At 55.5% G+C, this 14,536-nt stretch overlaps 2 protein-coding genes across 2 annotated transcripts in view; one reads left to right on the top strand and one right to left on the bottom strand.

The window, feature by feature from the left end:
* The window catches only part of P2RX3 (purinergic receptor P2X 3), a 31,024-nt gene extending 27,187 nt beyond the window's left edge, over positions 1–3,837 (top strand). Inside the window, exons 9-12 of the mRNA XM_062197896.1 lie at positions 2,233–2,326; positions 2,608–2,673; positions 3,231–3,308; positions 3,724–3,837. Of these exons, the coding sequence (XP_062053880.1) occupies positions 2,233–2,326; positions 2,608–2,673; positions 3,231–3,308; positions 3,724–3,837 (352 nt within the window). The remainder of the gene's footprint in view (positions 1–2,232; positions 2,327–2,607; positions 2,674–3,230; positions 3,309–3,723) is intronic.
* A 5,647-nt stretch (positions 3,838–9,484) lies between these two features.
* On the bottom strand, positions 9,485–14,052 carry PRG3 (proteoglycan 3, pro eosinophil major basic protein 2). The gene is made up of 5 exons (XM_062197895.1): positions 13,992–14,052; positions 13,300–13,580; positions 11,885–12,016; positions 10,202–10,316; positions 9,485–9,543 (listed from the first exon to the last, which is right to left on the bottom strand). The coding sequence occupies exons 1-5, from the start codon at positions 14,050–14,052 to the stop codon at positions 9,485–9,487; spliced, it is 648 nt and encodes a 215-aa protein (XP_062053879.1).
* Positions 14,053–14,536: the final 484 nt, after the last annotated feature.

Here is a 14,536-nt window from a genome sequence, read left to right as displayed (position 1 = left end):
CACCTTGTGGGATCAAGCTGCCCCCGACACACTTTTCTGGCCACAGTTTTCAGCCTCACAAGGGCAACAGGTGCCTCACCAAGGCCATGGGCTCTGGCCACGCTCAAGCATAGCAGAGACAGAAAATATGGCCCCAGTTCTCCTGCACTCATCCCTCCATGGCCCAGATGCAGCTCTCCAAGCCTGAGCTTCCTCCTCTGCAGAATGGGGGTGGTGGGGTGGGGTGGGGGCAGGAGGTGTCCTGGGAGGAAAGAGTGGACAGGCTCAAGAGGAGCAATTGCATGGAGGGACAGTGAAGGAGCCTAGCACTGGCAACACTGGAAGCAGCTCCCACTGAGGCTGGCGCGGCACGCAGAGGGAGCAGGTCCCAGAACCTGGAGGGAGCCAAGGCTGCAGGACAGGGACTGTGCCACAGGTTCTTGGCCTTAGTGGTGATGGAGGTGGGGATCAAGCCCCTGTCAGAGGCCCAGGAGACTAAGCGCCTTGACCTTTCCTGCCTCCCACCCTCTAATGCCCTGTTGCCCTTGCCACTGGCTAAACCTAGGAGCTGCTGGAAGCAGTGCCCAGGGCCCAGAGCTGGGCAGAGTAGGGACAGCACATGCATGCATAAGAGCAGACAGAATTTAACACAGGGACCCCACAATGGTGCCTGCACGGAAGGCCTGGTCTCTGTTTACCCACATTCCCAGCAGACCTGCCAGGTGTCCCTAGCATACCCATTGGTATAAATAAGGAAACTGACACCCCGAGGGCTAAGTAACATAAAAGACCCCTAGCAAGTGGTGGAGACGGGATTTAGACTGGTTTCTTTCTGGCTGCAAAGATTTCTGCATGGCAGCCGGAGCAGACGGCGGCCTGTGTTTCCTGGTGGAAGGTGACGCTTCCCCATCCCAGGTTCGTGCCTCCCACATCTGCAGCCCCTCCGTTATTGATTTGCTTGGGCTGTGAGTTCCTTCTCACTGCTGTGCAGTGTGCAAAGCAAGTGCCCTGGGGAGGGACGTCACAGCCAGCAGTGACACTGCGAGGGGAGGAGTATCTACAGCCCCTCTTCCTCCTGGGAGAGGCTTGGGAATCTGCAGGGATCGGGAGCCCGCAAGGGGAGCAGCCAGCACCCCATCCGTGTCAACCCCACACACTCACAGGAAAGGCCAGGGTGTTCAGTCTGCTGGGCCTCTGACTCGGCTCACTTACTCCTACATACCAAAGACACTGGCATGAGGACCCCATCCTCCAGCTGTGGAGCAGTGGCCCAGAGGGGTGACTCTGTGCTAGTGTAGGGGCCTTGCCTACGCTGGGCAGACCCAGGGGGGAAATGGCCCTGGCTCAGGGAGCCAAGGACCCATGCAACTCGAATCCCAAGCCCGGCACTGAGTAAAGCCCTTCCCCACCGCAGCCACCAGCCCCGTGGGGACAGGACGCCCACAGCTGTTGGTGGTGAGGATGAGACCCTCCTCAGAAGTCCCCAGCACCATTCCCAGCCCCCAGCAGCCAACGCAGAGAGAAGGCGTAGAGGACAAGGTGTCCCACTGGGGCAAATCCAGTGCTGAGTCCCAGCAGTGGGGGACCTCTGGGTGCTTTGAGGCCCCCAGAGGCTCATTTGAAAAACAGAACCCGGTAGGTGTGTGGCCAGGGTGAGAGGAGAGGAGGTGTCACCCCGCAGGCACAACCTGTTTCCTCAGCACTGACAACAATCAGCGAGCATTTCCCAGGTACTTAACCACCTTCTGAGTGCAAAAGCCCAGTACATGCGGTTTCACTCAGTTCTCACTGCAGCCCCTTGAAGCAGGGCGTTTGTATTGTTCCCACTCAGAAGCAAGGACAGTCTCAGAGAGGTTAAGTAACTGGCCCAAGGGTGCACAGCCAGCAAGTGGCAGAGCCAGGCTTTGAGCCCGGGCAAGCCGAGAAGCACCCCCCGTGGTGGGGCATCTGTAATGAGCTGGGTCCTGGAAACCCCACCATGTAGCACTGGAGAAGCCTGTCATTAGATATCAGAATCATTTAGACAAAGTATTTAGAAGGCAGGGTCTCGGGCCCCACCTACAGGGATGTTGCCGAGTCCCTGGGATTCTAACAACTCCCCAGGATGATGTCTGCACAGATGGTCCCCTGAGAGGACCACGGCAGGTGTCTTGCCAAGGTTGGTGAGGGCCACGGGGCTCTAGGGGACCACTGGCATTCAGGCAGAAGAGAAAGGAGCCCATGGTGGGACCCACCTTTACCTCTCGCCTCCAGGTTTGCCAAGTATTACAAGATGGAGAACGGCAGTGAGTACCGCACCCTGCTCAAGGCGTTCGGCATCCGCTTCGACGTGCTGGTATATGGGAATGTGAGTCCCCAGGCTGGGCAGCTGGGTGGACCGGGGAGGTGGCCCAGACCGGTTCCTGGGCCCTGAAAAGGCTCCCCTGGGGGAGGGGCAGGGTTCTGCCACTGACCAACTTTGAAACCCTGGGCTGATCCCATCTCCCACCTCCACCTGTACTATGACGGGGTGGAATCTGCTCATCCGCCAAGGGCCCTTGTGGCTCCACAGTCCCTCTGGCTTAGCCTAGGCCTTACCCTTACCCCGCTGAGCCCTCTGCCCACTCGCTTCGGTCTTTGTGCATCCAGGCAGGCAAGTTCAACATCATCCCCACCATCATCAGCTCCGTGGCAGCCTTTACATCCGTGGGAGTGGTGAGTTCAGCCCCTCCAGGGTAGGGCCCAGGGTGGCATGGTTGGGTGGGCAGGCGTAAGGCCCGCTTCTACCTAGAACATGAAGTCCTCCTCCCCACCACCTAAGCTGAGCCCACCCAGGGCTGGAGTCTCAAGAGCTCATTTCCTGCTGAAGCTACCTGCCTATAGTCTCACCGTGAAGGTGAGAAAAGAAACTCAGGGGTTTCCACAAACCCGAGACTCCTTAACGAGGAATGCAACCCACCTGGGCAAGGTGGGGACTCCTCCCCCTCTGTCCCTCCACGTCTCCACCCTCTGTCTGCACAGCTGTGGTCTGGAGCTGGGAAGGGGGCCATGAAGACATCCTGCAAAGCCCCTGGGATCTTTTCTAAGAGCAAACCTCAGTCAGCCCTCGCTGAGGGACTCGAAGCTTATCTCTGGTCTGTTGTCTGCCAAGGGCAGTTCCGTCCAGGGAGGGCGCGGGCAGCTCAGGGGCCTCCCGAGCCCACCTCTTCCAGCCACCCTGCTCCTGTCCAGGCCAGAGAGCTCCTCTGAGCCTGTGCGCCTCCCCTCCCCAGGGAACTGTTCTCTGTGACATCATCCTGCTCAACTTCCTCAAGGGGGCCGACCAGTACAAAGCCAAGAAGTTCGAGGAAGTGAGTTGGAGGCGGGGGAGCATGAAAGGTAGAGGGAAACAGGGCATGGAGGGGCGCTGGACCTCGGGGACTCTCGGGGGACACTCGGGGGCTCTCAGGGGAGTTCACTGGGCCTCAGCATACAAACAACCTCAGACGAGAGGGGTGTGGCTAAGAGTGGACCCTGCAGAAAATCTTGGGGTCATCACCGCCAGCATCCTCACCTGAACTTCATCCCCTCTCCTTTTCTGGGGAACACAAACCCTGCATGGCACAGCTCCAGTGTCTGATTGCCCTTGGGGACGTGGAAAGAGTCTTGTTGGAATCACACAGACTTGCCCTAGCTTCCCTAGTGGGCAAGCCATGGGCCTTACTCCCGCTCCTGTCAAAGCCTGCCCGTAGCAGAGCATGACAATGCCAGTCCTTCTACCTGTAGGTGAACGAGACAACACTGAAGGTCACTGCCTCGGCCAACACCATGGACCCCAGTGACCAGACCACGGAGGAGAAGCAGTCCACAGATTCCGGAGCCTTCTCCATTGGCCACTAGGGCCTTTGCCCAGAGTCCGGTACTCACCCATGGGCTGCAGATCTCTGACAGGGGAGCCCTTCCTGGGCAAGGTGGATGGGGGGAAGAGGGGTTGTCATTTCTGTTGCCCATTCCATGAGGCCATTGCCAGGACCCAGGCCTTGGGCCTCCCATTGCTCCAGCAGACAGGTACTGCTCCCACTAAGATTGCACCCTCACCCCTGCTCCCTGCCTGCCTCTACCCGACCCAGGGCAGCAGCACCTGAGTCATCCCCTTTCCAACAAGTAGAGATCATAACAGTAGGGACAAGTGGCCACAAGGGCTACGTGGTACCGGGCACTTTCACATGCACTATCTCATTTAATCCTTAGAATAATCCCACAAGCTACATACTCGTTTCCCTGTTTTGGAGGCTCAGAGAGACTGAGTCATTTTCCCCAGGCCACACAGCCAGAGAGCAGGAGAGCTGGATTCTGAACCCCAGGTCTGACTCCATCGCCCACACCCACGAGAGAATGAGTCCCCCCGGGGGGAGGCGTGTGCCCCTGTGGCTCAGCTGCCCCCTGACCAGGTCCATAGAGTAAGTCCCCACTTTCCTAGGAACTCAGGTCACAGGTTAGGGGGCCTGTGGGGTTCTCATCTATGACTTGGGGAGGGGTGTTCCAAACCCAGAAGGAAACAAGAGGTGAAACTGAGTGAGTTTTTCCCTACCTCACCCCACAGCTCTGAACCCAAACCAGGGAAGGGACCATTCCTGTCCTCCTTCTGGGACCACACACAGACCTGGACCCCCTCGCTCCGGGAGCCAGCTCAGGACACCTCCAGGGTGGAAGGGGTTTCCCTGACTTAGGGTCTCATCTTGGCCAGCTATCCTCACCTAAAACAGTGGTGAAAAGGCACCAGGAGGCCCAGTGCCCTGCAAAGCTGGTCAGCCAGTCCTGGCCCTCTCTGGGTACTAAGCAACTGGCCAGGCTGGAGCCCAAAGGGGCTTCCGAAACCATCCTGTCCAGTGCTCCTGCTTCTGATGAACAGACTGTAGCCAGAAAGGGCAAATGACTTGGCCACCGCCAAGGTGGGTGAAATTGTACCAGGGCAGAGCTCAGGACACACCCAGGTTCTGTGAAACCTTAAGCATATTCAATGTGTGTGTATGGCGCAGGGTTGGGGGGATATCTTTCCAAAAACAGTACAAAGGGAGGTGTTAGAAGGATACCCGCAAGTGAGTGTCCTGAGTGTAAGTTTCATTAGCCTCGCAGTGAACCGGCCTCTGGAAGAGCTGGCGTGTGGGCCCCACCTTGAGATCTTAGCAGGAATGAGCTTGCCCGTAGATGGAGGGCTGGCCCCTCGGTGGGAGATGCTGGGGGCTCAGATACTGCCCCACCCCAATGAACCCCCCTTCCTGGGGGAGATGGGGTAAGACCCCCAGTCGCGGCCCCCTGCCCCTTCCTTCACCCACAGCCCCATCCTCAGGACAGTGGGATAGTGCCCCCCTCTGACCAGGGCCAGCCCCAGGAACTGAGCTGTGCCTGGAGGTCTGACCAGACTTCATTTCTCCAGCAGACAGAGGTATCAGTGAAGGCAGTGCCACGTTCTCCACCCAGGAGTCCCAGCTCTCAGGAGGCTGGACTGAGGCCGGCTCCCAGAGATGCTCTCTGAGGGGGATACGGAGGTGGCTGTGTCCTGGTAGGGACCCCAGGGCCTCCCCAGCCCCTAGACTGGGGTGGTCCTCCTGCCAGGCCATCCTGAGCCTGCCAGTGCGCGTGTGTGAGCCTGGTGCCATCCTCCCCATGTCTGAACCCAGTTACTCTCCTGCGTGCCAGATGCAAGGTTACTCTCAGTAGTAATAACAGCAGCTCTCGTGTCTCTGTCGTGTCGTGGTCAACTTACTCCAGGCACCAACACAATCGCAGGGACCCTCACACCCACTGTGGGGAGAGGTTGGGTGATTGGTTATCAGACCGGCTTGAAGGCAAATGAAATGCACAGGGGCAGGGACATTGGAACTGGCACCCACGGTCATTCCTAGCACTACTCGACATAAAAGCTAACATGCATCAGTTGCTCATCATTGACAAAGAGTGGGTAAAATGTGAGACATAAGAAGCAGGGGCGGCCGGCGCCGTGGCTTAACAGGCTAATCCTCCACCTTGCGGTGCCGGCACAACGGGTTCTAGTCCCGGTTGGGGCGCCGGATTCTATCCCGGTTGCCCCTCTTCCAGGCCAGCTCTCTGCTATGGCCCGGGAAGGCAGTGGAGGATGGCCCAAGTGCTTGGGCCCTGCACCCGCATGGGAGACCAGGAGAAGCACCTGGCTCCTGGCTTCGGATCAGCGCGATGAGCCGGCTGCAGCGGCCATTGGGGGGTGAACCAGCGGCAAAAAGGAAGACCTTTCTCTCTGTCTCTCTCTCTCACTATCCACTCTGCCTGTCAAAAAAAAAAAAAAAAAAAAAAAAAAAAAAAAAAAAAGAAGAAGCAGGGGCTTACTCTGATTTTAAAAAGCTGAAATGGGAGAACTGGGGCTTGGATCACCTGGAACGTTATGACTCCGGAGTCTGGGATCTTGGATTCTGTGCTGTACGTGTCTGGGAAAAGCCAGAAAAGTTGTTGGCACCCTCTCTTCTCTATGTGGTAGTTAGGCTGAACCAGGCTTTGCTGCAATAACATTCCCATGTTTGGATTTGACAGCCAGGTGCAGAGCACACCTTGGCTGCTAGGAATCCTGGGAAATGTAGTCTTTGTGGGTCTCCAGGGAGAGAAGATGGCAAACACAGCGCTGTCTCTGCTTCATTATCTCTCTTTTTAAAAATAACTTCTCTTCTCCCCCGCCCAGCCCACCTCCGCCAAACCCACTGACAATTCCACACATCCTTCCCCTCTGCGTTCCTTCCCACAAGACCTTGTTCTCTGCAAGGTGCCAATCAGCCTCCCAGGGCTTTTAATAGACAACGTTCTGGGTAACTTCTTCTCTCTAGAGTACTTGCTTTTTAATCAAGGCTTAGTCGAGATTGGAAGGCCTTAAAAAGCCAGAGGAATGAATATATAAGGGTTGAAGTTAAGGCCCAGTAACTGATAGTGCTGGAGATTTGAGAGACGTCAGCTACTCCGTGCTGCTTCACGTAGTCTTTAGTCTGGATGGGGTCTTAGCCCCCTTCCCTCCTCCTCTCTACATGCACCCCTGGTTTTGGCTAATGTTGTGCTACTGGGTTGGGCTAGAGTTAAGCAGAAGTTTATAAAAAGGGGCATAGCATTCAGCTGAAATCCCACTCCCGAATGACCCACACAGTTTCCCCTACTGCCTTTCCTTCCCAGCCCCTGCAGCCAGAGTCCACTGTTTTTTTAAAAAGCACAGCATTGGCCGGTGCCACGGCTCACTTGGCTAATCTACCGCCTGTGGCACCGGCACCCCGGGTTCTAGTCCCGGTCGGGGCGCCAGATTCTGTCCCGGTTGCTCCTCTTCCCATCCAGCTCTCTGCTGTAGCCTGGGAATGCAGTGGAGGATGGCCCTCCACTGCACCTGCATGGGAGACAGGAGGAAGCCCCTGGCTCCTGGCTTCAGATCGGTGCAGCGCACTGGCCAAAGTGGCCATTTGGGGGGTGAACCAATGGCAAAGGAAGACCTTTCTCTCTGTCTGTCTCTTTCTCTCTCTCACTGTCTAAATCTGCCTGTCAAAAAAAAAAAAAAAAAAAAAGCACAGCATCAGGAACTCTCATGTCACAGTGTGTGGCGCAGAGACCTGGGTGGGGGCCCTACTCCCAGGGGAGCCTCCTCCCAGGTAGCTCCCCTTGCATGCCCTGCGTAGGAGCCCCCTGTCCCAGTCTGCATCCAGGGCAGCCACAGGCACCTCTGCTGAGGACAAGCCCATTGCCTAGAGACAACTCCTGGGGTCCAGCACTGGTAAAGTTTGTGGCAATGCCAGGGCCCATTCTCCTGACGCCAGAGGCTTGTCCAAGGGACCCATCCCTCCTGCCTCTCCACAGCCACTTTCCCCAGGGCTCTCTGATCTTATCCTAGTCCCTCAACTCCAGCACTCTGGGGAACAGCACATCTGGGAGAACTCTTCTTTCTGTTCCTAAACCCACATCCACCAGCTGTCTGTCTAAATAGACACGTATACACACACACACACACACATATACATACACACACAGAAACGCACCATGTGAAGAAACACCCTGACACATGCACACCCACACACCAACTGGTCAAAGAGAAAGAGCTTACACATACATGCCTGCACATGATCCAAGCATGCATGGTTGCAAAACTACACAAGCACACAGACACACCCAGAAAAATAGAGAGCTCTAAATGTAATCACACCCGGACAACATACCAATGCACAGGGTCTCATACAGAACCATGCACTTTTGCCCACATGGATGCCCACGTATGCAGGTGCGTACATGCAAAGATTGACTTGTGTGCATATGCACACATGGGCTTGTGCACACACAAATTCTTGCATACTCTCCCTGGGTCCCTTGTAGAAATACATCCCAAGGAAGTCTCTCTCTCTCTCTCTCTCTCTCTCTCTCTTTTTTTTTTTTGACAGGCAGAGTGGACAGTGAGAGAGAGAGACAGAAAGAAAGGTCTTCCTTTTGCCGTTGGTTCACTCCCCAATGGCCACTGTGGCTGGCGCGCTGTGGCCGGCACACCGCGCTGATCCGATGGCAGGAGCCAGGTGCTTTTCCTGGTCTCCCATGCGGGTGCAGGGCCCAAGTACTTGGGCCATCCTCCACTGCACTCCCTGGCCACAGCAGAGAGCTGGCCTGGAAGAGAGGCAACCGGGACTAGAACCTCTGCAAGGCAGAGGATTAGCCTGTTGAGCCGCGGCGCCAGCCCCGAGGAAGTCTCTTAACACCCAATCTCAGGATTGGGTATCCTGCTTCACCAAATCCTTCCTGGAACCCAACATCCCACACAGGACACAGCAAAGAACCCCAACCCCTCTCAGCGAGGAAGTGGGAACCATGCTGACACCCCAACCCCTGCTCGCCTCTGGCCCTCGATCCTCCTGGAGGGAGGCAGCTCCCCCCAAGACTGTGCCCCTCCACACACACAGGCAGGAGGAGATGGAGGGAGGGGGCCTGCGCCCCTCCTGGGAGTGGACTGGTGGACACCCCAGAAGGAGCCGAGAGCTTTGCACTCACACAGAGGTGGCTGAGAGTGGGGGAATGGAGGCCATTATCAGAAGCCCAAGAAAAGGAAGTCCACTTTCTCCCCCACTTGTCCCTGGGTCCCCCCAGTGGGATCTCAACACTCCACGCCAACTCTTTCATCAGCGCTCTCACTGCCATTTTGGAAAGCAGCTTCACCATGCACCCCACGCTGAATCCCAAGTGTTGCTCGCGGGTGGCAGAGGGGACAGCCTCAGAGCCTGGGACCGGCCCCAGCCGGGCGCCCGCCAGGCCGCGCTCCGCCTCCAGGTGGCGCCCGTCGGTCCCCGTCCAGCAAAAGTGGACGCTTCCAGGATTCCACCCACCGGCCCCGCTACAACACACACACCCGGGGAAGTCCCCCAAAATGGGCAATGAAGAAACGAGCGGCGGGAAGTGCTGTGGGCAGTCTGCGTTTATTACCGGCAGAGGGAGGGACAGGAAGCGGGCACTGGGAAGGGGGAGGCTCCGAGGTGGTCCCCACGCCCAAGGTGGTCCCCACGCCCACTGCCTAGTAGGAGCAGATGAAGGGCCGCCTCCTGGAGCACTGAATGCGTTGCCAGCGGCCACCTGGCAGTGGAAAATGCAGTGACGTTAGCTGCGTGCCTGGGTGCGGCCTATGCGCCCCTTCTCCCCACCCCCCCTACCCCCCCCCCCCCCCCCCCGACACCTCACACGGCCCCTTGGACAGCCACTGTCATCCGCCAGCCTTGTCGGCCCGGGCTGTGTGCTGAGTGGTTTACATGGGCTACAGAGTTTGCATCTCACCGTGACTCCAAGAGGTGGGAGTGGTCATCATCCCCATTTCACAGATGAGAAAACCGAGGCTTTGTGTAGCTAAACACTTGCCCGAGTCTCAGCCGGCGAGTGGCGGAGCTGGGATGTGAATGGTGCCCTGTCGTGGCACCAAGCCAGCCGAGTGGCCTCAGCCACCACACCTGGCAGCCCTGCAGCTGCCGCAGCTGGAGTCCTGTCTCCCAGCCACCCCAGTCCCACCTTCTCCCCCATCCACACCTTACATTCACATCTGCTGTTATTTATCTCACCGGGCGCTCCATTTGTCGCCCTTGCATCACAGGCGACAAAGGATCCTCCATCCAACACCCCGTGCCCTAGAGAGCACTCCACCCCTCCCCCCAGGCAGAGTCTGGGAGAGGTATGAGTTGTGGAGAGGGGAGGGACCGCCTCTGAGATTTCTTCTCCTTGCCCTGGGACCCATCCCCCTCACCTCTGGTACACAGGGCCACACAGTTGCCATGCCCATTCCCAGGCTGCCCTGAGGCCCAGAAGGAAAAATTCCAGCAGCTCCCATCTGTCCAGCGGAATTTCTTGAAGAGGAGAAACTAGGGGTCAAATTAGAGGGCAAAGGTCCAGGAAGCAGGCAGATCCAGGGGCCCCAGAGAACACCCACTGCTGGCTACTGTCACTGCCAGAGCCCTGGAGACCCGTCCCTGCAGGACTGCAGGCAACAAGAGAGCAGCCTTCTCTCTCCAGGGCTGTCACACAAGCAGGCTCCTCCCGTACGTGTACTGCGCACACACACTGCTCCTCAGGAGCTTACTAACAGGCAGATTCTGAGTCCAGAGGTCTGCAAGGGGTCCAGCAGCCTGTGGTTCTGACAAGCTACCGAGTGATACTGGCACACCTTCAGCACCCACCGTAACAGCACATCGGGGTGGGCGTTTGGCACAGGAGTTAAGACACCACTTGGGGCCAGTGCTGCAGCTCACTAGGCTAATCCTCCATTTGTGGTGCCGGCACCCCGGGTTCTAGTCGCAGTTGGGGCACCGATCCTGTCCCGGTTGCTCCTCTTCCAGGCCAGCTCTCTGCTGTGGCCCGGGAGAGCAGTGAAGGATGGCCCAAGTGCATGGGCCCTGCACCCGCATGGGAGACCAGGAGGAGGTGCCTGGCTCCTGGCTTCAGATTGGCGCAGTGCGCCGGCTGTAGCGGCCATTTGGGGGTGAACCAACAGCAAAAAGGAAGACCTTTCTCTCTGTCTCTCTCTCTCTCACTGTCTAACTCTGCCTGTTAAAAAAAAAAAAAGACACTACTTGGGATGCCAAGATTTCATACCAAAGTGTCTGGGTCCAATATATCCACTTGTTAATTCACAATCCCAGAGCGCCCTTGTGAGAAAGTCCTCATTTAAAAAAAAAATTGGAGAAATTGGGCTGCAGGGAAGCCCTCCCACTAGGGAGTGACTGAGCTGAGCCTGGTGCCTGTCTTCTAACTCCAGCGATGTCCTGATCCATGTTTCAAGACATCTTGTTCCTGGGGGAAAGCTGAGGGGTAGGAAGGAGTCCTGATTTTAGCAACCGCTCATTGCCTAGGTGTACATTTTTCCATCATGGCTGGTTCCCAACCTACAAGAATGTAGTCACTGAGAAGTGTGGAATCAGTTCTCCCAGGCCAGTACAAGCCAGCTCCAGCCTGTCACTCCAAGAACTCCTTGGCAGCTGGATTGAGGTGTGGCCTTATCAGGTGCTGCCTTAGGACAATCAATCAGAAAGAATCCTTCAGGGCTGGAGTTGTGGTGCAGTGGGTTAAGCCACCGTTCACAACACTAACATCCAACATGCACACCAGTTAGAGTCCCCACTGTTCCACTTCCAATCCAACTCCTTATGGATGCACCTGGGAAAGCAGCAGAAGATGACCCAAGTTCTAGGGCCCCTGCCACCCATGTGGGAGATCTGGATAGAGTTCCACCCTCCTAGATTCACCCGGGGTCAGCCCCAGCCGTTGTGGCCATTTGGGGGCGTGAACCACCAGTGGATGAAAGATATTCTCTCCCTCTCTCTCTCGCTCTTTCTATGTGTGTGTGTGTGTGTAACTGTTTCTTCAAAATCAATCAATCAATCTGTAAGAAAAGAAAGAACTCTTTGGACCTGACAATTGGTTTCTGACTTACCCAGCATTTGCGGATGCCTCCAATCCAGACCTGGGCCTGGTTGACTGCACTGGCCAGACAGAGAACACGCTTATTGGAACTATAGCTGTGAATGGAGACCAGGTTGCCCTTATAGCATTTCTTGCAGACTTTCTGCAGAGAGACAAGATAGGGTAGAGAATTCACTCTCCTGGGCCGGCGCCATGGCTTAACAGGCTAATCCTCCACCTTGCGGCGCCGGCACACAGGGTTCTAGTCCCGGTCGGGGCGCCGGATTCTATCCCGGTTGCCCCTCTTCCAGGCCAGCTCTCTGCTATGGCCCAGGAAGGCAGTGGAGGATGGCCCAAGTGCTTGGGCCCTGCACCCGCATGGGAGACCAGGAGAAGCACCTGGCTCCTGGCTTCGGATCAGCGAGATGCGCCAGCCACAGCAGCCTTTGGAGGGTGAACCAACGGCAAAAAAGAAGACCTTTCCCTCTGTCTCTCTCTCTCACTATCCACTCTGCCTGTCAAAAAAAAAGAATTCACTCTCCTTTCCCTCAAGTTCCTATATTTCCACCAGGAAAGCCCCACATCCCTTTGCAGGTAGGCAAGGAGGGATGTACTTGCCTTGCTCAATCCTATCTTTTGCCTCTTAATCAGTTATCAGAACATTTTTGCAGAAAATGGTAATATTCTTAATAATTATAGCCACCATTTATTGAGCATTTATTCACAATACTCTCCACATATTATCACATTTAACCTCACCACAGCTTTAAAGCTGTAGCAGTCTACAGTTGGCCCTCTGTATCCTTCAATTGCATATCCATGAATTTAACCAATGGTGCATCAGAATTATTCAAAAAATTTCATGTGTCTTTTTTCTTGTCACTATTCCCTAGACAAAAAGATACAACAGCTATGTGCACAGCATCAGGTGTTATGGGTAGCCTGGACATGATTTAAGGTATATGGAAATATATGCATGGATTACATGCAGCCACTATACCATTTTATTTACAGGAATTGATCATCCATGGATTTTGGTATCCATGAGAAGTCCTGGAGCCAGTCCTCCACTTATGCTGAGCAACAACTGTATTTCTTCATGTTATAAACAAAGAAACTGAAGCACTAGGAGTTGAAACAGCCTCCTAGGTAGCACAGCCAAGGGAAGGCAGAGGCAGGATTTAACACAGATATATCCAATAGCAAAGGCTTTTATCTAAGTCAGTGGTTTTCAAAGAGCCATCCTCCAAAATTTCATACCATCGACGTGTCAATACCAGCTGGGAATTCGCTATAAAGAAAACCTGCAGGTGTTCTGATGTAAGACTTCCAGACAATCCTGAGACTAGGCTTTGAGAACCACTAATGTAAAGGAATAAGGCATGAAGGTTGCAGCCACTCTCTGCCCCTCCCCCAGGTACCCCACAGCAGCTTCCTACCACTCACCTCAGCTTCTTTAAAAGTCTTTGGACTCTTCACCAACCGGAAGTGGCAGGTCTTACACCCAGGACCTCCCTGCATTTGAACTGTGTCCTCTTCCCTGGGGCACTGCAAGTCCTCATCTAAGACAGCTGGGTCCGATTCCATGGCATCTTGGTCATCCTCTCCCATTGACTGAATCCTTTCCTCGGTCAGGGCCAACTCTTCCTCCTGCTCCCCTGAGCCATCCAGATCCTGGTCCCAGTCTGATTCCATCTCTAGGCTTTCCAAAAGGGGGGCGTCATTCTCTGGGGAGAGGCGGTAACAGGGCACTTGGTCACAGGGTAATAGGGCACTCCCTATTCCAGGACCGCGGACAGCTCCAACAGTCCCGCTCCAGCTTTGCTAGTGGAGATGCCATCTGGAGCCAAGACAGAGCAAGCAGAGATCACACACTGAAATACATGAGCACTTGACTTCTGGCTGACATCCCAGCTGTGCACAGTGGGAAAAGAGCAAGCACATATGAGGAGCCTAGAACAGTCTCCAGCCTTCCTCCTGACAGATGAGTGTCCTTTCCTTAGCAGGATCCCCAACAAAAGGTCCATTCCCAGCTCTGAGTCCAGGAGAAATCTTACCAGGAGGAGCTGGATCAGTTGAAGGTAAATCAAAGGGCATAGAAAAGAGAAAGGTAGATGAGAAGGAAGGAGAGGACTTACCCCGATGAAGAGCAGACGCTGTCACCAGCAGGAGAAAGGGCATGAGCAAGGAGGCTTTCATCTCTTAGTCTTTTGTGGGCAACACGGCCTCGCCTTCTTTCTTGGGTCTGTCCTTGTGGGTCCAGAACAACCTGTGGCAGGTGGTGTAAATGAGACATTTGTCTAAATGATTGATTGAAAGGCCAACGAGATGGCTTCCCCCTCCTACCATGGGCTGGGGTGACTAGGAAAGGAATGGGGAAGACAGGTGATCCGGGAACAAAATCCTTTGTTCCTGAGACTTCCGATCACTGCTCCCTGGGAGCACACTCAGCCCAGACACCACCCCTGCAGGAACAGGGCTGTGCAAAGTCAGAGCTGGTTTCACTTGTGCTTCAGAAGGAGAAGCGGAAGGACAGTGGCCATATAAGGTCCTGCTTACCCCCAGATACTGGACTCACCTCCCTGGGCAGCCAAGAGAGCACTCACCGTCCGAGAACCTGAGGCCTCTGCTCTCAGTGCTTTTGGCTGCTGTGCCCCCAGGAGAAGCTCTTATATTAGGCATA

The sequence above is a fragment of the Lepus europaeus genome, chromosome 7, assembly GCF_033115175.1.
Source record: "Lepus europaeus isolate LE1 chromosome 7, mLepTim1.pri, whole genome shotgun sequence".
In the NCBI taxonomy this organism is placed as follows: domain Eukaryota; kingdom Metazoa; phylum Chordata; class Mammalia; order Lagomorpha; family Leporidae; genus Lepus; species Lepus europaeus.
This window is presented reverse-complemented; position numbering and strand designations above follow the sequence as displayed.

What these genes read in the sequence shown, in the direction of transcription:
- PRG3 (XM_062197895.1), bottom strand. Translation starts at nt 14,052, where the DNA reads ATGAAAGCCTCCTTGCTCATGCCCTTTCTCCTGCTGGTGACAGCGTCT. An exon ending in AGACTTTTAAAGAAGCTGAG is followed by an intron (nt 12,017 to 13,299) that starts GTGAGTGGTAGG and finishes GTCTCTCTGCAG; the next exon opens with AAAGTCTGCAAGAAATGCTA. An exon ending in GAGGCATCCGCAAATGCTGG is followed by an intron (nt 10,317 to 11,884) that starts GTAAGTCAGAAA and finishes TTTGACCCCTAG; the next exon opens with TTTCTCCTCTTCAAGAAATT.